Here is a 26,496-nt window from a genome sequence, read left to right as displayed (position 1 = left end):
TAATAGTAGTACAAAGAAAGGAGAGGGAACAGTTATACTGGAGCAGTTTTGGTATACTATTGAAATTAGGTTGATATTAATCAAAACTAGATTGTTTTATGATGTTCATTGTAATCCCCAGGGCAACCATTATGAAAGTAACTCCAAAAATATGGTAGAAGAAACAAGGAAATTAAAATGGTATGCTACAAAAATATTTAACATGAAAGAAGATAGTAAAACAGGAAAAGAGAATTAAAAAAGACATGATACACTGAAAACAAACAGCAAGATGTTAGATGTAAATGCTTCCTTATCAGTAATTATATTAAATGTAAATGGACTAAACATTCCAATCAAAAGACAGATAGGCAGAATAAACAAAAACGACCTACATGCCGTTTACAAGAGACATACTTTAGATTCAAACACATAGATAGGATGAAAGTAAAAGGAGGGAACAAGATATACTATGCAAACAATATGCAAAGGAGAGCTGGAATTTGTACACTAATACCACATAAAATAAACTTTAAGTCAAAAATTGTCACTGGAGACAGGATATTTTTGTAACGAGGATCAATCCATCATGAAGATATAACTATTATAAGCATATGCATGTAACAGAGCCCCAAAATACATGAAGCAAAAACTGATAAAATTGAAGAATAAGTGGACAGTTCAACAATACTTGAAGACTTCAACATTTCACTTTTAATAATGGATAGAATAACTAAGCAGAATATCAAGAAAATATAACAACTGAATACTATAAATCAACTAGACAAAGAGACATTCATAGAACACTCTACCCAACAACAGAGTGCATATTTTCCTCAAGTGCAATGGAACATTCTCCAGGACAGACCAGATGCTGGACCATAAAACAAATCTCAGTAAATTTAAAAGGACTGAAATCATATCAAGTATGTTCTCTGACCATAATGGAATGAAATCAGAAATCAAGCACATAAGGAAATCTGCAAAATAAACATGTGGAAATTAAACAATGGACTCCTAAATAACCAATAGGTCAAATAAGAAATTGCAAGAGAAACTATAAAATATTTGAGATAACTGACAACAAAAATGGAACATACAAAACTTATGGGACACAGTGAAAGCAGTGCTTTGAGGGAAAGTTATACCCCAAAACTCTTATGCTGAAAAAGATCTCAGATCAATACTCTCTACTTCCACCTTAAACTAGAAAAAGAAAACTAAGCAGAACAAAGAAAACAATAAAGATTACAACAGAGGTATGTGAAATAGAGGGGGAAAAATCAACAAAATAAAAGTTGGTTCTTTTTAAAAGATCAACAGAATTGACAAACCTTTAGTCAGACTGACTGGGGGGAGGACTCAAATTACTCAAATCAAAAATGAAAGAGAGGCTATCACTATCTACTACTAAAATGAAAAGGACTGTATACTATATGAACAATTATATGTCAACAAATTAGATAACCCAATACATTCCTAGAAAGGCACAAAATACTTAAACTGACTCAAGAAACAGAAAATCTGAATAGATCTACAACAAACAAGTAAAGAGGTTGAATGAGCAATTTAAAGACTTTACACAAAGAAAAGTCCAAGCCTAAATATCTTCGCCGGTGAATTCTATCAAATGTTTAGAAGGGAATTAACACCAATCATTCACAAACTCTTGCAAAAAACGGAAGAGAGAACACATCCCAACTCATCCTAGGAGGCCAGTATTACCCTGATACCAAAACCAGACAAAGACTTTATAATATTCCTTATGGATATATACAAAAATCTTCAATAAAACACTAGCAAACTGAATCCAGCAATATGTAAAAAGGATTATATACTACGATCAAATGCAATTTATCCCAGGAATGCAAGGTTGGTTACTTTTTTTTTAATCAATGTAATATATTACTAGAATAAAGGACAAAAACCAGAAGTTCTCATTTTAAAACTTATCATTAAAAATAGTGATGGAGTTCTTCATATTTAAAAAAATCTACACTGTACAAAAGAAAAAATCATGGCAAAGTTCCTTTACATAGTAATTTCTCCAGAGAGACCTAAAGTGATAGGAATGTATATATATTTTCAGGAACATGTCTTTATGATCACCTCCATTATTCAAGAAGCAGTGTGATGTAACAGAAAACCAGTTACACTTGTGGAAAAAACTCAATCTAGTGCCAGGTCTTTCAGTAACAAGCTAGGTTACTATGGGAAAGTCACTAAGCTTCTCTGCACCTCTTTCTTCCTCTGTGAAATGGGGGATGGGGCAGAGGAGTCAGATGCCAAAATGTCCCTTAAAACACTATATTCTATGACCTTGGGGCCCTAGTTTCCTTATCTTTAAAGTGTGAGTAACATACCCCACCAACCAACAGAACAGTTGTGTAACTAAAAGAGCTCATAGAAAAGTACTCTACAAATGTAATTCTCTCCATATACGGCACATACTCCTACAGATCACTACTGATAGTACCACAGGATACACAAATTCCTTACTATGAAATTATGCTGTTCTAAATATTACTTTAAATAAGGAAGCCATTAACTTCTTAGATTTTTAATAAAGAACTTTCATTAAATCTTTAATGGCTTTCTGCCTGCTCCATGGCAACAGAAAGAGTCTATAACTTAAAGTAAAAATGAGTCAGAATCTAAGAACTCAGGTCACTTCAGTCTCATATTTCCCGATTTTCCATCTCAAACTATACTAAAAATAATCATTATTTCAATGCCTTACTCAACCAAAAGTAGGTCAAGGCAATACTGACCAACAGAACACTCTAATGGCACATTTAAGTTCTAAATACTACCCGTTTCCTTCAACAAACTGTCACAGGACTAGCTCCTATATCCATTAACTCTAAAGTGGGCCCTAATATTTATGCATCCACAGTGTCCCTCTTCAGATTTGGTACTTGGGACTAACCAATACCCCAAATACAGACTTTCAAGTGCCATGAACAGAAGGACTTTATCACATACTAATTTGCTACTTCACTTGAAGATACATCATCATGGCTACTGAACGAATGGTCCAAGCTTCCAGAGTCTATTTTATTAAATATTTAAGGCAAACAAAAAAGTATAAAAAATATCACAAACACGCATGGACTTGCCACCCTGCTTTAAGAAATACCACTGATAAGCTTAAAACTCCTGTGCATCTCTCAGCATCAACATCCTTTTCCCCAAGGGTAATCTCAATTTGGTATTTACCAATCTTCAGTCTTTTTAAACACAAACTGCAATTAAAGAAAAAAAAGTCCTTATTTCTTACTCTCACACTAGTATGTTTTACACTTAAATTCTTAACTTTCTAAACTTTCTATCAATTCTAAGTCCAGCTCATGGCACAAACCCACCCTCAGCATTTTATATCATCTTTGTATCTCAATTCTACATCCCTTGCATTAGCTACTTCTCCCTTGCATAAGTCATCTGCAAAATATAGTCTGTGGACCTTCGTGTCTTAATTATTTTAAAAAATTAACCAGGATGGGGCTGAGGATAGAGCCCGTGGCAAACCACTAGAGCCTCCCCCTAGGCTGACATGGATCCATTAAGTAGCCCACCCTGGGTATGGCCACAGCATCAGTTACAAATCCACTTAACCACACTGTCATCCCACACTTCTCCATCTTAGCCATAAGGGCACCAGGGAAACAAACCCTCATCTGATCACAAGTGGTCAGGCAATAAAGAACAGGATAATGACACAATAACACTGGAGTTCCAGTTCTGACTAGACAGAACACCATGGTTTTATTTTTGGCATGTTTGGTCCACAGCTGAGCCTGTCCATGACACTGGGTGGTGTCTGTCCATCTGTCTGTGCCAAAGTGAGTCTCAGCACTAGGCAATCATGAAGCACAGATCAGGATCGACCAACATCAGCCGTGATGGAGCCAGGCTACAACCCAAATAGCTCCAGAGCAGAGTACTTCTCCCGCAGGCCCCTGGAATTCAGGGTTAAATAAATTATGAGATAAGGGTGAACACACAGACGCCCTCATGGGTTCTCAAAGGCACACAGTGCTAACTAAACACATGTGAGTTTACTCTGATCCTTGGGATATATGAGCCTTTTTTGTAAAAATTACAAAATGTAAAATTTTGTAGAAATTATGAAATGTAACTACTGGATGAAAGACTCAAGAGTAGCTAAGAGATCATATAAATGTAAGTCATTATTTCATTACACAGACCAGCACTTCCCTAAGCACGTTCAGTAGAACAGCAGTTCCTCAGGGCGTTAATAAGTTACTTTAAAAAAGGATTCCATGGTCACATGAGTTCATAGAACACTGGTTTAAACTAAACTAAGCAAGACTCTTCACTGCAGAACGTCTGAGCTTTAAATAGGCTAATCTGTGTTGCCTATCTCTAAGAAGGAGATATAAGAAGCTGCATTTCTCAAACCTGTCTTGGCTCCTGCTTCTTGCAAGAAGTGTCTCAAAAGCCGAGTGCCCTCCAGAAGACACCTCACACAACAGTGATATGGGTTATTACCAGTCAGTCGATTTAAGGTGTGTGCTGGGCACTAACTGCAGGCTGGGCACTAGGGCCAGTCATTCTCATCCACTTTCCACCTTAACCTGCCAACCCGATATCCTCGGCAGATGAGCAACATCCCATGGATGTGCTCAGATGGGGGGCTGCCTCCCCATGGCTCAGGGAGCTAAAGGGAGAAGTTTTGGTCTCTGCCCTTGCAGTCAGGTTGGATCACAGGTCTGACCCTAAACGGGGGCTATCTTTTCAATCCTGTAATCCCAAAATTAGCTACAAGGCTGCACTTCGTTAGATGGAGCCAGTGAAGCATTGGTGTTTCAAGAGAATCGAAATTCAATGCTCAGTGATTACAAATCAGAAAATCCCAATTAAATATTCTAGATGAGTCTTCATGAGAACTAAACTACAAATTTCAGGTACTTTAAAACAGATAAACTTTTCGGGGACTTTAAGAGGTCTCAAATACGTCAGACCTTAAAAACCCTAGAAGCTGAAAACATTTTTATATCAGCTTCAAAGAAAATGCCAAGTCATTTTAAATAGCACAATCTGAAATTTGTACAACAGGGTTATGGGATGAAAACCTGAGAACAAAAAGCTGATGTTTCAATGCGCCCTCCCCAGTGCTAACTGCCAACCCCTAAACCAAGGGCTTCTTCTGTAGACAATATTTGGGATAAAGTTTAAATCTTGGGTAACAAACAATAAAGCTCTTTGAGGGATTTATAAAAGTTAGAGGTGAGAATTATTTCCAAAAAGGGATCAGGATCATACCTACAATTCAGTATTAAACACAGAAATGTGCCAACAATTTCTTTAGTAAACTATAAAGGAAGGGTTGCCTTTTAACGCTTCTTTTAAAGGAGAACAAAAATGACAGGTTCTAAGAATTTCTTTTAATCCTGAAGAAAAAAAACACACACACACAAGAAAAAGACCTAGTTAAACGTTCACAAGTAAATTTTAAAGAGTCTCACCAAAAGGAAATCTAATTATTTTGATTTCTTAAGTTACATTAAATCTAGAAGGTTTATAAGCCTGAATTTTCCAAAGGCCTAATGGTCTTTCTTTCACACACCAGGATTGAAAGGGCCCTGCCCAGTTAAAGCCCCACTGAGTGAGCCTCAGCTGCAAGAATTTGCTCATAAAAGTGTCTCCAGCATTTTGCTTTATAGCACCACTATGAATTGCAGCATTTAAAAAAAAAAAAAAAAGAGCCCTTGGCTCAAAAACTAGCTTTATTAACTCTGCTTGGATTAGGGTTACCAGTGAGGCCCACAACAGGGGAATAAGTGTCATTGTTCTAGTCCAGAACTGATACACCATATCTACTTGGAGGGGACACACTGTGTACAGACAGCTGTATGTAGACTCATTATCTCAATTTCCTTCCTTCTCATTTGCTCTGGGCCTCCCTCACTTTTGTCCCCACCACGCCACTTGCCTCCAACTGGTAAATCCAATAGCCATTTCTCAGTCCTCTTACCTGACTGACAGCAGCACTTACCACCTGTGATCACCTTCACCTCCTTGAAGACTTCAATTCCTTGATTCAGGGGACTCTGTAGTCTGGGTTTTCTTCCCGTCTCACAGGTCTCCCTTTCTCAGTCTCCTCATCTCCTTGGCCTCTAATCACTGTGCTGTGCCAGGGTTCAATCCCTGAATTCCCTCCTTCATCTACACTTGCTTCCCTGCTGATCTCGTTCAGTTTCCTGGCTTTAAATACCATCCATGTGCTGAGAGCTTCCAAATGTACCTTTTCAGCCCTCAATTCAACTCAGATCTCATCTCCAGCCTCACCTCCAACTACTAATCTCTCCCAGACTTGCTCATCCCACTGTTTCCTCTCGTCAGTAACAGCAGTCTCATCCATCTGGTTGCTCAGGTCAAACACCCTAGGGTCCTGCTGACTCTTCTTTCTCTCCCCACACCCAATCCATCAGCAATCCTGACTCTGCCCACTTCTACCAGCACAGTCTAGTCCAAACCACTGTGTGCTCCTGGCACCCTGCTAACTGGTCTCCTTGCTGCTGTCCTTGACCCCTGAGGGTCTATTCTTCACACAGCACCCAAAGTGTCCTTTTTTGTCATTGTTGTTGTTTTTGAGGGAGGAGGCAATTAAGTTTATCAATGTATTCATTTTTAGAGGAGGTACTGGGGATTGAACCCAGGACCTCATGCATGCTAAGCATGCGTTCTACCACTGAGCTATAACCTCCTCCCCAAAGTGATCCCTTTTAAAACCTAAGTCAGACCGTGTCACTCATCTGCTTAAAACACTTCAATGGTTTCCCACCTCATTCAGGATAAAAGTTCAGTTTCTGTTAACAGATTAAGTGCCTTCCGAATTTGGACCATCTCTCCGTCTCTTATCCCTACCTGCTCACTACACCCCTTTATTAGTTTTCTCCCAATACTCTAACTTATCACAAACTTACAGCTTAAAATAATACACAATTATTCTCTTACAGCTCTGGAAACCAGAAGTCTAACATCAAGGTGTTGGTGACAGGGCTGCATTCCTTCTGGAGGCTTCAGAGGACAATCTGCTTCCTTTCCTGTTCCAGCTTTGAGAGGCCATGTAGATTCCGTGGCTTGTGGCCTCTTCCTCCATTTCCAAAGCTGGCAATCTAGCATCTCCTCTCCTCTCTGACCTCCTACCACCCTCTAAGGAGCTTTGTAATTATTCTGAATCCACCTGGATAATCCAAGATAATCACCCTGTCTCAAGATCCTCAACTTACATCTGCAAACGTCCTTTTACCATAACAGGTAACACAGTCACAGGTTCTGAGGATCAGGACAGCAACATCTTTGGGGAGGCCATTACTCGGCTATCACAATCAGCCACTGTGACCTTCCTGCTGTTCCTCAAACACAGCAGGTGCGCTCACTTCACGGCCCTGGCACTTGCTATTCGCCGCTGCCCGAGACTTGCACAGCTTCCTTCTTCCCTCCTTCAGGCCTCTCATCAAAGGTCACCTTCTCTATGAGGCAATCCCTGGCCACTTAAAAGGGCAACCCCAACATCATCTCTGCTGTCTTTTTTTTCAGCACAGCACTTATCTTCATTTGACACGTTCTATATTTAACAATGTATTTACTGCATATGATGTAAAGCTTTCTGTAAGGCAGGGGTTTTTATGTTTTGCTCCCTGCTGTATTCACTGTCTAGAATGGCACACGGCACACAGTAGGCCCTCTGTAAATAACTGCATGAGAAGAGTAAGTCCAACTGTTTCTAAGTTCAATGTTTAAAAAAAAAAACCAGATTGCTTTTATTTTCAAAGGTCAACTCCTGGCACATGCTGCCCTCGGGAGGCTCTGACTTTCTTATTCAAATACAATCTCTGGCTTTTCTAATTTTTTTCTCTTTTAAATTTTAATATGTACTAACTAATATATATAAAATAGGTAAACAGCAGGTTTATATTGTATAGCACAGGGAACCATATTCAGTATCTTGTAGTAACCTATGGTGAAGAAGAATATGAGAACGAATGTATGTTCCCATGTGACTGAAGCATGGTGCTGTACACCAGAAATTGACACAACATTGTAAACTGACTGTACCTCAATAAAAATATATTAAAAAAATTTAATATGGAAAATTTTAACCACACAAAAGTAAAGCAAACAGTATAAAAAACTCCCAAGTCCTCACCACTCTGTCCAAGGGGTTAGCACTACTCTGCCATTCTGGTTTCATCCAGCTCCCCGTCTTTTCTTCTGGAGTTGCTTTGCTTTTCCCTAACCCTTTTCAGAGGAGGCACCCATTGCAACCGGGTGAATTAAAAGAAAACTCCTGTGGGTCCTTGGGTCTCAGGCATGCCCTGAGAGTAGTCTGGGGACAAAGGCAGAAGTTAAGAACTAAGGGAACCCCACCAGCGACTACAGGTCCTCAGAATCATTTCTGCTATGCGAATTAACCCAGTTACACTTGGCTCTGGATTCTCGACTTTTAAAGACGTCATTAAGATCTTTAGCTAGAAAAACTCAGATTTTAGTTTCTCCTATTTGGACATCTGGGAAGATCATAAGATCACATTTTCCCTGAAAACTTGAAATATCATAATCTAATAGACTGGGTTTTTGTTCCAGAATTACTTATTTATTTTGGTAACACCTCCTTCTTGCGTGCCAATTTTATCATAAATCTTAAGTTTTTAACCTCTCCATCTACCTCTTTTTCTTTATTACATTCTTTAAGCACATTTTTCTACCTTTTACTTGAAAAACATGGCCTTGTTGTTTATGCAGCTGAATTTCTAAAATTACACATTAGGAAGTACATATAACTAAAATATATGTTAAGGATGAAAATTAAAAAACAAAATTATAGAGTTATGAGACGGAGAACAAATTAGCAGCTGTCAGAAGTCAGCAACGGAGAAGGGTGTGGCTATAAAAGGGTAGCAGGAAAGATTCTTGTGATGGAAGTTCTGTATCTTGACTGTGTGGTCACACAAATTTCCACACACAAGTAAGTGCATATTAAACTGGTAAAACCTGAATAAGTTCCATGGACTTTATAAATGTCAATTCCTGGTTTTGATACTGTTCTATAGTTCTGCAAGGCATTACCAACAGAGGAAACAGAGAAGAGTGCTTAGAACTTCTCTGTACTATTTTTTTTAAACAGCTTGCTGGGAATTTATAATTATTTTTAAAGTTTTTTCAATGAACATTGGTGAATACTTAAAAACCTTTACTCCTTAGAATTACTCATGTTGTAAATATAACAGCGCACTTACTTTTCTCATAAAAACCAAACAATTTTGCAATTTTGAAATCAACAATTTTGTCATTGTTATCCATTTCAAAACATTATCCTTTAAAGTGCCAGGAAATCCTATAGGCATACGCACAAAAATGAACATAAAGTTACAAACATCCAAATGATAAACTGCTCAGTGAACTGCCCCATGCATAACTGCTTACTAAAAACCACAGAGACATTTCAGCATGAAACTCCCACAGAGGTACCAAATCCCTCGAGAGGCAGCTTCGGGTACCAAGGAGCTAGAGAGATCAGCATCCAGAGTACATAACAATCACAAGCTAACATAGTAGCACTTCAGTTTTGAAGCATAAACCCTAACAAAACAGAAAAAGAGGGGATGCAGAAAGGAGACAAAGTCAGAGCCAAATTAGTTCTCCAGCATAGTTTGTGGCATAATGAAAGCTCAGAAGTCCTCCCCAATCAGGGCTCCTTACTGTTAAGTCAGTTACCAATTTGGCATAAAGATCTAAGCAAACAGGTTTTCTCCAAGGGCACACAGATAGTTCATGGTGCCAATTCCACATAACTGGTCCAACCAATTTCACTGACATCCCACCCAAGGCAACTAGAATTAAAAGAGAGACAAAGAATGAGACAGAGAGAGCAAACCCCCTATAAAATAAAATCATAAAGCAGCAGGACGTTTCAGTCAACAGAAGGCTCTTTTCCCTGTTTCAAAAATAAAAACACCGTGAGAAACAAATGAAAATGATACTTATTTTTATTACTCTGCGGTTTCATTTTAATGCTTGGAAAAACAAAGCCAATTCTACAAATGACTGGACATCCATTGTCAATTTCCTGCAAAAGCTCTATGAAAAAATCCTGGCTTTGAGGATCAGAACCACCTCAGGGGTTCTCTTTAAGGATATTTTCTATTCTTATAAGTGTGCTCTACAAATTTAGTTTAACAACAACAACAACAAAAACCCAAATCCAACTGGCCCAGGAGGGAAGAATTCTGGTGGACAATTGAACTACTGTGTTGCAAATTAGACTGTTCACACCTGCAGAATAATCTCACCAGCATAACCAATCCACCCTGGAATGCAGCCCCATTGTACCAAAAGGGGGATCTCTTCTTCCACCAGATCCTATCTTTCACTGATAAACTCTTTGGACCAGAAAACCAGCAGCAGATGTGAAAGCCACATGGCCCTCTATAAAGCAGGAGAGCAAAAAGCAATGTTAAAGAAATGATTCCTTAAACAGCAGCTCCCTATCAGGAATGAAGATTTTATCATCTAATGCTGACTTTGTGGAAAGCTAGCTATTAGACCCTGTTCCAAGACTTCAGCTAGCAGCATCAGGCTGAAATCCAGGAGCTGGACTCATTTAGCTACACCCTTGTTTTCAACTCTTGGGAACAGGGCCAACATGTAAAGTTAGAATGTAACAAATCCAATTTTCAAGGGAAAGAAGAAGACAATATAGGTACTCTTACTTAATGCAATCATGCGAGCATGGTTTACACTTCAAACATTTTTATCTTGTGAATTCTGGCCTTTGAATAATTTCTTCCATCATTTCCTAAAGATTTCCACACTCTGCATCAAAAAATGTCTGCCAACACCCTCCCCCCTTTGGTGATACTGTAGCAGTCAACAACACTGAAAGCTTTTACAGATTCTTATTTAAGTAGAAAAATAATTTTGCTTAAGCAAAATGCTTCAAAATAGGGAAACAGGGAACCACAATAGGGAAATAGAGTAAAACCAGAAACTCTCTAAACTGTCCTGTATTTTGTATGATTTCACTGAACTGCCATAGAGTTAGCAAGCTCTAGAGTCTAAGTTTGGTTACAGTTTTCACCACTCTCAAACTGCCTTAATGGTTTTAATTCACATTCATGATGGTGCTTTGGATTTTTGGCGTATAGTTCTCCTACCACTTAATTACACTAAACCCTTTTTCCTAAAGGCACAGAAACTTGTGTCAAATGCATTCTAGAATCCATGGATGGGAAATGGTAACTACTGAACAAATTAATTATTTGGTGCTTATGGGCAATGGATACTCCAGTGTCTTCGGGGGAACACAGCTGTCCACGAAAAGCCAAATGGTCAGCAATCATATACACATTTAACTTATGAGAAATTAAATACTCTTCATCAAAAAGTAGAGAATAAAAGACCAATTTTAATGGCATAAGGACTTGCCTCTCAAAGCAAAGCCAAAGCAACACTGGCATCAGCTGGTAGTAATGCAGGCTATCAGGCCCCATCCCAGATCTCTTGAATCTGAATTTGCATTTTATCAAGATTCCCCGTGATTCGTGCACACAGTGAAGTATGGCCTAGGTCAGCTCTCCCAGCGTTCCACTCCAGTGGCGTGTGCCCCAGAGCAGGCACAAGACGGGTGACACTGGTCCATGGTTCCGTCAGTGGGGGAGGGTCTCAGTTCTCAGATGCCTCGAACCTGAGTGGGATTCCAGTGTTTAAAGGGTAACCTGGATGATACGTCTGAAACATGACTTCACTATTTTGTCCCCAGGCTGACCCTCAGCTCCCAACCTAATGACTAGCTTAATTTAACCGAGACCTCACATCTTTGCATTAAAAACGGCGAGGACATTAACAGCTCTGGCTAGCTCAGTAAAGGCCGAGCACAGAGTTGTCAGCCTCAAGCATGTAGCCGCAGGTCAGCCATGGCAGGGAGACTCAGACTGCAGGGAGAATATGACTCTTGGGCCACGGTCACAAGAAGATAAATACCACGTGATGATGCGGAACACAGTGTTTCAGTTCAAGGCGACTTTCCTTCAAGTAAAGCTGCTACCCAACTCACTACTTCTCTATCTGTCATTCTGCGAAGTACATTTCTGTCATGGAGGCGCTTCCTACTTGAACTACGCGTGTAGGCGAATCCTGACCATCCGTTTACGACAGCTTACCTGCGCACACCTTCCTAGCTCCTTCCTGTCCAGATACTGAAATATATTGATTGCCAACTCGTAAGGCAGCTGGATATCAAAGAAGGGCACGTCATCCATTTCATTCTGAGGAGAAAGAAAAGAAAAGAAATAAGCGTACAATCCTGAGATATGAAAATGGTCATATGTACAGGCTCTTTAAATTACCAACAACATTCTTAAGGGGTGACAGGAGGGACAATGCTGATTCCCAGGGGGATCCGAGCATGCTCACTGCTCTGTGGAGCACGGGCACAGAACTCATTCAGAACCTGATGGCCACTCTCAATTCTCCAACCCCCACCAGCCTACCCACCTCACGTTCACTTATAAAATCCACAAGACCATTCCTGTAATGCTTCAGAAAGGAGAAGCAAGGGTGCCATCTCACAACCTGGGGTATGCTGCCAGCATCACTGCAAAGGTTTGTGGAAAGCCTCTTGGCATCGAGGGAAAGGTGAGTGGCAGGTGGCCAAGAAACTGAGCCTTAAAATCAGGGAGGCCACTGGTCCTCCCTGGACAACTGCCACTACCCCCTAAATTGAAGGGGAGTGAGTACCCACAGCGGTGCAATGCTGACCTAGGTCACTCAAGTGTTTTCATCAGGAAGAGGGGAATAGGGCTGTGAACATGAGCAAAAAGTAAATAAAGTGCTGCTCTTGAGTAAGGTGAGCACACCTCCCCCTGGCCACAGGCGAAGCACAATGTTTCCTAATGCACTTGGGGGCGTACGCTGGTGAACCTGAGTGAGCCAGTGCAAACAAAGCTGTTCTTCTTCGGTGTCATTTACTAATGCAGAGAAATTAGAGCTTGCCTGCCTTTGGATAAGCAATTAGGGATGAGGTAACAGGCTTTATTTGAGAGATAAGGCTGTCATGACGATCCTCGTAGCACAAAGAAATATGAGTGTGAAAGAAAAAAAGGCCAAGTGTGCATATGTATCCCATGGCTTGTTCCCGAACCCACCTGCCAAAGCTCACTTCGGTGTGTGTTTCTGTAAAGCTGAGGAAAGCAGTGCTTTTTGTCCCAACAGAACTTGCTTAATAAAATTCATTTTTAATAAGCTTTGGCTGGCATCAGTGACTTACTGGTTGCAAGCAAATTATTAATTTACCACCCAGATACAACAGTTGTGTATTACAAGGCTGCATGAAAAGAGCCTCAGCATTTTTAAGGGACTGTGAGCACTGACTTAGACCCTACCAAGATTCAGGGTAAAGATTCTTCTGGGATCATGTTTCCATTCATCTAGGAGTCTCAGAGTTAAAAGATTATCCAGGGCATAAGGAGGAAACGTATTCAACTGTAAAGACAGTGCAAGACTAAGCCTGAAGGCCAAAAAAGGATCTCTAGAGGGAAAAAGAGGAAGAGTTGACAGTTCTCTGTGGGTAAAGAAGGAACAGAATGTTAAATCAGGACAGAAATGTTGGCTGTACAGAAAACAACAGGAAAAAAATCTGCAAGTGTAATTGGAAGACAAAGGCGTCCTTGCCTAAAAAAATAATGGAAAGTTGTTGGTCTAATGTCAGGCTAGGTCCCCACCCACAGCTAATTGGCTTTACTTATCAAAAAAAAAAGAGGCCTTACTTTCTCTCTCCACCCAGATACAACTTAAGACTCCTTATCATAACCCCCCGGGGAGTGGAGGAGAGCTGTACACAGTCCGACACCATCATTCACAGCCCTGGACTTCCTTCTGCCATCTCTTGGATTACTGGACTACAGTGAGGTGAAGTCTACCTTACCACTCGGTAAAGAAACAAGAGAAAACTGTTCCTTGTTCTCATACAAGCAGAATAAAGGCAAAGAAAAGTCTGCACTCACGCAAAGTGAACTCATATTTAACTTTTTCCCCCAACTGTTAGAGATGCACCAGGCATTACTTCCTTCAGTTGGTCCCTTTGGGACTCACTGTAAACTGGCTTCTGGACACGACACTACTACACTATGATGAAGTGTGAGAAATCATGTTTTTAGTTTTGCTCGTGCAGAAAAGTCACACTTTCAGTGGCAGGAGCCTTCTCCCTTTTGCTTATACAGTTGGCCAATTCTCTATTCTTATCCTAGAAAATAACGCCTCTCCCCTGGCACACTCCAGACTGCTGCCATCCTCCCTGATCCTGACCCCCACGATCTCTGGGTGCAGCACAGGCTCACACTAATCATCCTGGTTCTGCCATCGGACTAGCCACGAGACCAGGCTAAACACATCTGAGCCTCAGCTTCCTCATCTGTAAAACAGATATTAACATACTTATTCACAGCGCAATTATAAGAATAAAATGAAATACATGGAAAGGACTTGGCACAAGTACCAGGCTAAGCATGCAATTAACTGAGTTAATATTACTGCTTTCTTTCCTTGAGCGGCATTCCAGGTACCCCCCTTTTTTCCTTCAACAACTATTTGTTGATTAAGTCCAAATTCCATGTTACCCCCCACACCAGCTTGCTGTTTACACAGAAAGTTGTCTCCCCTTGTCATACAACAGGCAGATGACAGTTGAAAACAGTGGAAAGGGGATGGGACAGCAAAGCCTGTCCCTCAGGAGTCTGAACATTGAAAGTGGCCATACAACAAGGTCTTTTCCAACAGGGCTTTCAAAAAAGAACCATCAATTTTAAAAGGTTTTACCACAGTAATAACTAAAGAAGGATCCGCCATAGTGCACAGTGGATGAAAAGGCAGCAGCCACCATGGTGTGAATGACCAGGCACTCCCACACCAATGGACAATCAAGAGATGCCATGCTGGTTTCACTGTTAATGTGCCACTTGTGATGGTTCTTGGTCACTTATAAGTTCTAGAGGGCAACAACTGCCTCAAAGCACTGAATTATAATTGTATAAACACCAACATGACAAAGCCAAACTTTTTTTTTTATCACTATGCTCTTAGAATGACACCTAAACTCCAGAAAGATGGTCAATTTCAAACAGATCAAGCCCCAGACTCTTATGTAAGTGACCTTCCCTGTTACCACCACTGGTTGGGAATGGCAGAGGGAAAAAAAGAAAAATATACTAAAGAAAGGTCCATATCGCCACATTTTAAGGAATATGTAGGCCCACAAGGTCAGGAGACCACATGCTGAAGTTTCATGCTGCACACTTAGAATCTTTTTGGCAAGACAGTCTATCATTGGCTCTTGGAGTGGATGCTGTGATGGGTCACTCAGATCCCCCTGTGGGTCTATGACACTTACTCCCCAGATGCCCAGAACGCTGCCTGCCATTGGCTCAGGTGGAGTCCTGCCCAGGCACTGCCCTTGGCCAAACAAGCTACCTCATCCCAGGTAACACCCCCTCCTCAAGAGCAGTGTGCATCCAATGACTGCTCCATAGCTGGGTATGAAGGCCTCAATTTGGGACCCCTCAGAGAGGCCAAGCCACGAAACGACCTTCGAGCAAATCTCCACCTCAGAGTCTGTATCACGCAAAATCCACCCTTTATTTCCAAAGCAACAGACATGATCCGTGATAGTCCTCTGTTCAGCACATTCCCAAAGGTTCTCACACACCACTCCAGACATTAGTCTAGGTAACCTACTTTCCTTTCCACTCAGGAGGCAAAAATGGAACGCACGTAAGTTAGAGTGATGTTATTATACCAGAGAACAAAACACCCAGACTAGCTTCAAGGTTAAGTAAATCATTCATAAACTTCACTTTGTTATTATTAGTAACATATCACTTGGGAAATACCTTACAGAAGACAAGGTTGTGAGCACGTTTGATCATGTGGTTGAAATTGCAATTCCTTTCTCAGCATGCATGATTTGACAAGGATAAGGAGCCACATCCTGGACAGAGGCCACAGCCCAGTAACCACATATACCTTAACAGTAGCAGCAAGGTCTTAGCACTCTCCTCTGGTACTTCCCACCGTTCATAAATGTAAGTTAAAAAAAATTCTACTTGCTACTAGTGTGCAGAGCAACATCTTGCCATCTGAAAGGTGCTATCAGACTTCCATCCAAGCTATTTTGAAGCATACAGCCACCTAAAAAGTCATGGGCTACATTAACCAACTCTGTATCTTCACTGACTTAAACAAGGAAACGGACAAGTTGGCATTTCAGAAACTAAGATATTCCAAGAAGAAAGAAAAGAGATTAAAGACACTGGAAATATTACAGGGAAACTTGGTCACACTATAAAAATGTCAGTATGACTACAATGTTTAGAGAATAATTTAGAATGGCCAAATTTATGCTACAGAAAACCAATAAATTTAAAGTATTAACATTCCTTCAAATTTAAGCAAAAACATCTTCTGACAACATACAACCTGGTTTTTTTTTTTTAATGGTTCAGATATTGATTCTCTACCCACTATTAGTGATTCTTGTCCTGTATTATACGTCAAAATCATCTGCAGAGTTGTGTGTGCGTGTGTCTGTTTTAAACCAAATGCCCAGGGTCTCACTCAGACCTACTGCCCCAAATTCCCAGGGGTGGGGCTCAAGCATCTCTTCCTCAGGGATCCTCATGCAAACCAAAAGTTGAGAACCACAACCCTAAATTACAGACAGATATTAGAAAAAAAAAAATCAATCCTTTCCCAACTAAGCCAAAAAAAAAAAAGAAAGAAAAGAAAACCACCACAAAAGGGTCATGTTACTTTGTTAATTCAAAGTCAGTGAATACCAGATTTTCCCAAAGTCTACTGGACTTACTCCAAAAATGCTAAGAGAAATTGCAAATAGATCCATCCCCAGGGAGGCTGATTTGTACTCTTACGCGCTAATGTAAGACTAATTCTGTAAATGGATTGGTTTTTGCCTTACTGTTAGAAATTTAATCTGTCTTCTCTTGTTTAGTAGAAGAAGGGATAATTACTAAGAGCCAAATCAGTAAAAAGTGAAGAAACTGACTTGAGATTTGTTCCCAATGTACATCTCCAGGGCAAACAGAACACGAAAGATCTCTCTAGATGGTGTTTAAAGAAACTGAGAAAATCACCTCGAGTTCAAAAGATAGATATACAACAACATTTCTGCTAAATCTGCAGCTGAAAGGAGATAGTTTTCTACAGAAATTTATCTCAACTTCCCACATACCACTCAACAGTAAGACTCTCACAATCTCAGTCAGAAGGAATGGATGAATTCCAGTTCAACCTGCACTGTCTTTAAGAAAAGTAAAATTGGATGATCAGGGCGAAAAAAGGTCTGAAACACTGTCAAGATAAACAGGCATTCATTTACATTCCCAAATGTGTATTGAAACACAAGTTCTTATTTATATAAAGGGGGAAAAAAAACCGACATAAGTCCACCTCAATGTAGTGAGTAGTTAACATTATGAGAGGTTTTTGTCCTTCTAGTCTTCTGAATTTCCTCAATATTTTTGAAATGATATTTTCATATAGAAAAGCAATACATTTTAAAAATAAGGTGTTTTATGTTCAAAACACTATCTGAATTCAGAGCCATTCCAGGTGCTGGGGGTAGGGGAGGTGCTGTTAGCAAATGGGTAAGAAATGATGTCAACACTCAACGAGCTAAAATCTTTTACAGAGATAAGTCATCCTCACGTAAAATGGAATAAAAATTGGAGTCTACAAAAGGCAGTAGATAGTCCCCCAAGGTATTCTCAAGTTCATTAGTAGGGCTGCTATTTAGAACTTGGAAATCATGTCTCCAAAGCAACAGTGCTATGAAGAGTGGTTAAGCTCCCAAGCAGTCCACAAAAAGTCAATTTATCTTTTAACATTTAACCTAATCCCCCTGCCTCACTATAAGAAAGAGCAAAAGGTATTCCATACATTTTTGTCGAGAGCACACATGGATGACAGAACTGAACTAATAACTCTGCAATATCTAAGAGGTACACTGCACTGCACACAGTAGATGCACATTAAACGTTCATAGGATTTTTTTCTTTCTTTTTTTTTTTTAATGGGCTTTCCAACTTCAAGAACCATTCTCATTCACCACCTACTGGTATGATTCCCCTGAGTGCTCTGGCAAAGGACACAAAACAGCAATCTAAAAGACTGGGGTAGCAAGAGCTGTGGCAATCCCAGGAAGCTGGGCAATGGGAGAAGCTAGTGAGGCAGAAGAGCCTGGACCACTGAGTTCAAAGCCCTATTTTAGTCTAAACTGGGATCAGAGCTCTTCTCTCCAGAAAGGAGAGAAGTCGGGGGTGTGTGTGTGTTGTGGTGGGGGGAGCGACTCCTTTGTCAAAAGCTTCAGGTCCCAGAGGGGTGCCTGTGGCTATATTTGTGGAAAGTTTCACATCAAGGGTCTCAAACACTCTAAGCACATTTGTACCATCAGGCTCAGGTATATAACTTATCAAGCCCAGTATAAAATTAAAAGGTGGAGCCCCCTTTGTTAATAGTAAGAGTTTAAAAATGGAAACAACAGAGCATTAAACCAAGTAAGGGAGCTTCTGAGCCTGGAGCCCTGCATGATCACAGAAGTCACACAGGCCCATGAGGCCAGCTGGCCCTGGCCGCCACAGAACCTTCACATGTGCCGTTCTCTGCCTAGAATGCCCTCCCCCAAATCCCTGCATGCTTGCTCCCTCACCTTCTTCCACAGGTGTGCCCTGCCCAGGAAGGCCTTCTTGGAGAGCACTGTTTAAGATTATAGCCGCTCCCCAACACACACACACTCTACCCCTTCAACCTGCCTTATTCTTCTCCAGAGCGTCTATTACCTATTACTTGTTCTTGACTATCTCCCTCTGGCTTAGAATGTGAGCTTTATAAGAGTATGGATTTTTCTGTCTTGTTCACTGCTTGTAGCCTCGGCGCCTAGAAGAGGGCCTGGTACCAAGAAGCTACTTTAATGAGTATTTGTGGAATGAATGAAGCCTGAGCTTCTTCCAGCAGCAGAACCTTCCATCAAAGACCTGATCTAAGTTACAAGTTGTGTACACAGAGACCATTTTAAGCATGACCAAGTAGACAGCTGCTATTCATAAGAGGAAAAAATGAATAGCACTGACAAGAGAATGTTTTAGTTGTGGGGAGGGAGAAGGAAGAGAACCTTGGGCTGGAGGGGTCTGGGGAGAGTCACCATCGCAACAAGAATCAAGTTAAGCCTCAAAAGGAAGGCCAAGGACTGAAAGAGGAAGGGTAGTCACTCCAGGTAAGCCAACGCATGAGATCACATTTGACTCAGCCGCCTTCTCATTTTGTGTTAGTTTCCCTACTTGTTCCTAACTTAAAAACAGAGGAAAGTTAAATCATCAAATTGGTCTTGTTGACAACACAGATGCAGGCTCTGTCAGACAAATTAAATATTGACACAGTGAGCAATAAATATTGGTCAGCAGTATTAAAACTTTCATCAGGCCTGAAAACCCAAATCTTCACACTGTGAATATTCACAGGGGATTTAACCACCAGAGAGCCTCTTTATTAGGCTGCTGCGGGAAGCAGCACTTCTGCCCACGTTATTTCAACTCCACACATGCAGGCGGGGCCACTACAGCACTGAACACCATAGGTGGGGGTACAAGAGGAAGACAACACACCCTGCCCTCCGGGAATTCCAGTCTAAGAGGGGAGGAAAACACAGGGCTTCTCAGTGCTAAGTCTTAGCACAGAGGAAGTGAGGCAGTATAGTGAAGTCTTCTGCAATGCAAACGATAATCATAGCACCAGCTTTAATTTATTGGCTACGTAAGTAAGCCAGGCTTGGCGCTAAGAATGTCCCATGCCTTCTTTCATCGCCTCTACGCAAGACGACACTAGCACTGCCCTCCTTTGATAAGTACAGCAGGGTGCATTAACCTGCCCAAGGTCAAACAACTAGTCAGCAGCAGAGCCCAAATCTGAACTCGGATCTGTCTGATTCCAGTGCCTGGATATGTAACCAGGGCCATCCTGCTCCATTTATGTCACCCTTTTAGTTAAAAGAACCAGGGCTGCAGGCTTCTGAGGTCAGAGACGGTGTCCATTCTGTTTACTGCTGATTCTCCCATACCCAGCTGAACAGTGAGTATGTACTGGATGAACAGAAAACACCTGCACTCCTACAGTTAGGGCTTCATCATTTACCCACCTAAAGTGGGCATCTGTTGTCTCTGCCCAACATCTCCTCTTCTTTTCCTTTAGGAAACCACCCCACTCTTAGTCAACATGGTTTAGGTGTGGCTGACCCTACTCTTATCTTCAGGAATGGGCAATGGATACAAGCCTGGCCATTCTGAGTCAGCAACTGGTTCAAGGATGGACACATGACCCAGTCTAGACCAACAGGAACTTAAATTATGACTTTTGCTGCACAAAACAGAGGCTCTCTTTCCCCTGAGCTGTTAAGGTGAAAGAATGTAAGACTGGAGTTGCTGGTAACCATTCCATCCCAAATTGGGGAGCACCTGTCTATGAATAAAGCCAGCAAAAGGAAAGCAGGACCAAGAGATAGAGGGATTTCCACAAGGAAAAAAAAAATTTTTGGAACCATGTGAAGTAATGGATGATAAGTAAACCACTGCGGTAATCATTCTGCAATATATACATATGTCAAGTCACTGTGTTGTATTCATTAATCTTATACAGTGTCCTGTGTCAATTATATGTCAGTAAAACCCGGGTGTGGTGAGGATAAAAGAGATGGAGAAATTTCTACTTACATTATAAAAGCACCCAGAACAAAGACCACTACCTGGAATTTTCAGTTAAGTGAATCAGCATAATCCAGTGTGGGTTTGTTAAACCCATTTGAGTTTGGTGCTTACTGTTTGCAGCCCAGAGTCCTGATATGTCACCTAAATAGAAACGGGACCAAGCAACTGGACTTCACAACCACCACAGTGAAGAAGCAGCATGCTTGCAATTATACTCAAGTGGCTCCACTGAGAAGCCTGAGTTTACTGAGAAAGGGGGGAAAAAGTGTCTACTGCCTCTCAAATTCCATCCAGGGGTGTATCATTTTTTTCACTAATTTCACTATATACCAAGAAGACAACTTAGGTGTTCCTAACTCACCACCTGAACAGATGGTTTCAAAGCACTATTACTAAAAGTTTCACAGGACAAGGCTGAAGGAGTCATTTAAGTTTCCATTTCAGCTAGGCTTGTCCATCAAGGTCTGGCTCGTACCGGCCACATGCACCACAGGCAGTGCTGTTCACATACCCACCGAAAGGCAACGTAACCCTTGACTGCTAACTTCCTAGTTAGCTCTAGTGATGATACTGAAGACTGCACCGAAACCACCACAGGCTGCACCAAAGGCTGGGGAGAAAGGCGGGGGAAGGAGATGTTAGGAGGTGGTACCAGCTTTTTATTTCCCTTTCATGTCAATTAGATGAGTCTGTCAGGGTTTCTGGGGAGTGTCAAATGACTCGTTACCAAGAGTCACCCACAGAGCAAAGGATTCTTGGGAAGGCATATTAGCAAAAATCAGAAACTCATGACCCAAGGCAGATCTAGCCCACGGAGAGGTGTCGTTTAACCTGCAGTGTTAGTGCCTAAAATGGTATTGCTTTCTATTATTTAACAACAATTAAAAGTGGAGGGAATTTTTGTGATAGATTGCTGTATTAACCAGACCCCTAATTCATTCACGCCTCTCTGTATGCAAGCATTTGGGTATCTCTGATTCTGGGCGTCGCCTCATGACTTGCTTTGGTCAATGACAATAACAAACATGACCCAGGCAGACTTCAAAAGCACTTGGGGACTGGGACTTACCCTCTTGCTGCTCCCATAACTCTGGTAAGGCCCACCCAGGGCTAACCTGCTGGATAATGAGAGACACATAACCCAGACACACACACACACACACACACACACACACACACACAGCCAACAGCCAGCTAACTCCTAGAAGCAGAGCTCCCTAGCTGAGAGGAGTTAACCTCAGACATGTAAATGAGCCCATCCGTGCCCAGCCCAAACTGCCACCCTGCAAGATGGGGACCCAAATAAATGTTGATCGTCTTAAGCCAAAATTTTGTAGTGTTCTCTGTGCAGCAAAAACTGATAGAGTCTACATAAAAATATGCAATCCCAATTTGGGAAAGAAAAACAAACCTAAAGATTCTGCAACACTAAGACCACACTCCTACACGACCACACCAGCTGACCTGGGCAGAGGCTTGCACTATTAGTCCAGCCATAGCATACATTTCCCAATTTGTCACTATCATTTCATCCATGCTAGGGTCACCTCAGTTGGGTAGTGGTATATTTATGGCAAAGAAGAAAGTGAAATACTGTATTGTACATACTCCAGTTACTATGAAAAATGAAAAGAACAGTACAACCACTTTGAAAAACTGTCATTATTTACTTAGGCCAAACATACACATAACTTGGAACCCAGCAATTCCACTCCTAAGCAAATACCCAAGAAAAAAGTGTACACGTTCCAAAAGATGTAGAAAGTGTTCACAGCAGCACCACTCCTGACAGCCCCAAACCGGCTATTAACAAACTAGTTACCAATAATGTCCGTCAACAGAATTAATAAGATGTGTGACACATTCAGAGAATAAATCTCATACATAACGCTATGCATAGGAACCCAGACACAGAAAAGTACATGCTGTATGATTCTACTTATTTAGTTCAAACTCAGACAAAATTAAAATAAAGTGTCAGAAGTCAATCACTGTGGTTACCTTTTGGGTGGAAGGGCACATGCAGCTGTTCTGACAAGCTAGTAATGCTGTTCTGGAACCTAGATGCTATTTACACATATATGTACACACTTGGAAATTCATCAAGATATACATTTACAATCTGTACACAATACAGAGTTTAATTTTAAACAGTGGGAAAACAAGACCAAGAGGAGGGCTGTGCTTTAACAAAAATAGTTTAAGTATTCTTTAGGGACGTCATGAAGACAATTTCTATGCCATTATGTTCACTATTTTTTGTGACAAAAAGAACAGTAGCCATTATGAAACAAATCATTACAAAAGTACAGCTGGAGTCTGGAAGAGACAGCACCTGATGAACTAGGAAAAAAGGATGGAATGAGCAACACTGAGCCTACGTCACTCACTTGCACTTCTTGCCACTGTGACATATGAATCCAAGCCTTTTCTATAAAGGATACCATCATTTCTCAGACTGAAGGTACTGGGTGGGTTTACTGCCCCTTAAATCAACTATTCTCCTAATCCTCATTTGCCAAATGGGACTAATAATTGTCACTGATGAGGGTCATTGGCGAACCAAAGATGTCTCTAAACCCTTATTTAAGACAATACCAATGAGACAACAAGTAAGCACACAGTGAACTGCCATTACTTTATTTATAGTGATGATCGCTAAGTACAAAAAGAAAAAAAACTAACACCTCTAGTGGTGCCCCAAAGGATGGATAACGCTCACCGTAGTTGAGAGCCTAGCAGAACCTAGTGTGGTGATTCCAAAAGAAGCGGAAAGGATCATGGGCATATACTCCCAGGACAGCTTTTCTAACTACATATCATGCACATTCTGAAGTTTCCTAGAGACTCCAGTAGGCAGGCCTCTTCCCTTTTTAGGACACCTTATTTAGGGCTCCTCTATTTTTGGTATCAATGCCTATGCCTCAGCAGCACTAGGACTGGAAAGCCTTGAGAATCAAGACCTCAAACCAAAAGAAGCTTTACAGCTGAGAACAGTGTCTCAAACTTACCGGATCATCCCAATCACCAGGTTTCTGGGCCCCTCCTCTGGAAACTGATGCAGCAGGTCTGGGAGGGGCCAGAACCTGTATTTCAATAAGGCCTAAGGAGATTCTCACAACAAGTCAAGTTTAGGGAGATCCTACCTGGTGAAATGTAAAGTTCAAAAGACCTGGATCCAAATTCAATCCCAAGAACTTGTCAGCTGGGGAACCCTGGGCAAATCGCAGAAAACCTGTGTTTCCTCCTTTGTGAAAGGAGACTAACAATACCTGCCTCCCAGGATTGTTGTGACTCCTGAAGCCAATGCCACATTCAGAGGAGAGGATTTCAGCTGTGAGGCCCCAAATGTGCCTTTGTCCTGGTAATTCACGTTCCTGTTTCTCTCTACTCCCATGAGTTGACTTAGCCTCAGCCTAAATATCTACTTCTATGGGATTAACTTCTGCATAGATCTGGACTGGCCTGAGCAATTTATCAGGTGATAAGCCACCTTCCCAGGGCACTGAAAAACATTTATTTTTGTATCTGTCAGACTTCTTCAGTATGACCCACTTCTTACAGAAGTAGGCATGATGCCAAAATGAAATTTTCATGTAAGAATTATCACCTTAAATGAATGTTTATAATACACATACACCCAAGAAAAAAGGTTTTCTAACCTTAGAGATAGGCAGAGCACAGAACCAGAAATTTGATGAAAACTCATAGCTAGTAATGTTATTCGAATATAACTACATATTACACTAAATAAGCCACTATTTCTGGAAACAGCTTGGCAATTACAGAATTACTCCCAACTGGGAAGAACTAGAAGCTGCCCTTGAGAACAATTTAAATTAAGCCATTAAAACCTGTTGCCTTGTTCCAACTCTTAACCATGAATGTGTTTCAGGTGATCTTGATTGTGCCAACTTTGGGAAGGGGGCTCTTTTTTTTTTTTTTTGCGGGGTCGGGGGGAGTCCCCAGCTTCCTCCAGATTCTGGAAAGGCTTCATGCCCCACAAAATGGGCACTATCATTAGCATGAAGGTTCTTACCAAAAGATTCTTCTTTTTCTCTGCTTTAGTTTAACACACGCACAGTTAGAAAAGCTCAAATTGTGCAAATAGTACATAGAGAAGAGTTAAAATTCCTTCCTATCCACGTCGTGGGTCCTCCTCCCCAAAGGCAATCTTGTTAAAAGTTTACGAACTCTTCTAGAGCAGGATTTCTCAGTCTCATACTTACTGACATTTTGGGCCACATCATTTTTTGTGGGTGCCATCCATTGCACTGTAGAATGTTCTGAGCATCCCTGGCCTCCACCCACTATATGCTAACAGCAACCACCCCTAGCCTCAGTTGTGGCATCCAAAAATGTCTGCACACGCTGCCAAACCGGGGAATAAAATCGCCCCAGTTGGGAACCACAGCTTCCAGGAATACTCCATGCACACGCAAACATAGGTGTGTGTACCGCTATTCATTTCCCCATCCCCCACACTGGTGGCACACAGTTATTTTCCAACTCATTAGGGGGTTTGTACCAGGGCAGGGACCAGCCCGGGCCTCGGTGGGAGGCGACAGCCACTCACCAGGTCCCGTATGAGTTGGTCCACCAACTGCTCCCCGCCCCCGGCAGCCTCGCGGGCCGGAGGGGAGCGGGAACGGCTCGCCGCCTCCTGCCTCTCAGCCCGGGTCGCCCGCGCCGCTGGGGGCCGCCCCGCGCCCTCCAGAAGTCCCTGGGCCAGCGCCAGGTACCCCGAGGCCTGCTGCTCGCCGCGCATGGGGGGCACCTCGGGCCGCCGTGGCCGCCGCTCGGCAGCCTCGGGCCGCCGCCGCTTCCTCAGCGCCTGGGCCTGCGCCAGCTCCTCCTGCCAGCGCCGGCGGAACTCGTCCAGACTGTGGTCGTCCATCGCCGCCGCTCCCGGCCCGCGGCGTCCCCCTCGGCCCCGCCGGGTGCCACGGAACAGTCCCTCCGCGGGAAGTGTCCGCCGCCGCCGGAAACAGCCGCCGCCGGCGCGCTCGGGTTCCGGGTGGGCGGGCCCCGCCCCCGGCGCGCCCCTCGAGCGGACCCGGGCGCCGGTGGCTCGCGGCATTCCAGGCCCGGGTCTGTGTACTGACCTTGCGCCCAGCTTCTCATCTCTCCGGTTTGTGGCTTTTGCCAAGGGCAGACTGTTAGCCAAGCCCTGTTTCTTTATTCAACAAACATGCATCGAGCAACTACTAGGTTCCTGGCGCTGAGAATTCAGCATTTAACTCTGCAGCCACAAAAAAGATAACCCCTCCCCTCGGGATTTGCATTCAAGTGATGGGGTGGAAAGGAGGAGACATTCAAATGACTACGAACATTTGGATCAGTAAGACAAAGTAAGGTAATTAAACAAGGCAAGGGGTGGGGATGGTAGGCTTAATTTTAGAAGGATGGTCAAAGAAATCGACCACCTGAGATGTCATGTGAACTAAAAGCTAAATGAGAGAAACCAACCATGGGAAGATCAGCTCTTTCCAGAAGGAACTACAAGTGTGAGGGCTGTGAGATTGAAAAGAGGCACACAATCCCATACCAACTTATAAATGCTTTGTACCTGCGGTTCCTTCCTCAGGGAACTTTTCTTCCCAGCTGGACCTGGTTAACTCCTCCACATCTTTTGTATCTCAGCTGTAAATCACTTTTTCTAAACCCCTCCCCCAAATCAGGCCTCCCTCTTAATTCACTCTTAACAGCATCGCATACTTATAGA

General features: G+C 42.1%; 1 protein-coding gene across 1 annotated transcript in view; it reads right to left on the bottom strand.

The window, feature by feature from the left end:
- Positions 1-25,756, bottom strand: part of FBXW8 (F-box and WD repeat domain containing 8) — a 101,839-nt gene extending 76,083 nt beyond the window's left edge. The window contains exons 1-2 of the mRNA XM_006204787.4: positions 25,348-25,756; positions 12,168-12,272 (exon numbers count right to left, since the gene is read on the bottom strand). Of these exons, the coding sequence (XP_006204849.1) occupies positions 12,168-12,272; positions 25,348-25,668 (426 nt within the window). The 5' untranslated portion in view covers positions 25,669-25,756. The remainder of the gene's footprint in view (positions 1-12,167; positions 12,273-25,347) is intronic.
- Between the last annotated feature and the right edge of the window lie 740 nt (positions 25,757-26,496).

Source organism: Vicugna pacos, chromosome 32, assembly GCF_048564905.1.
Source record: "Vicugna pacos chromosome 32, VicPac4, whole genome shotgun sequence".
Lineage (NCBI taxonomy): Eukaryota > Metazoa > Chordata > Mammalia > Artiodactyla > Camelidae > Vicugna > Vicugna pacos.
Note: the sequence above shows the minus strand (reverse complement) of the source record. Positions and strands in the feature narration are given on the sequence as shown.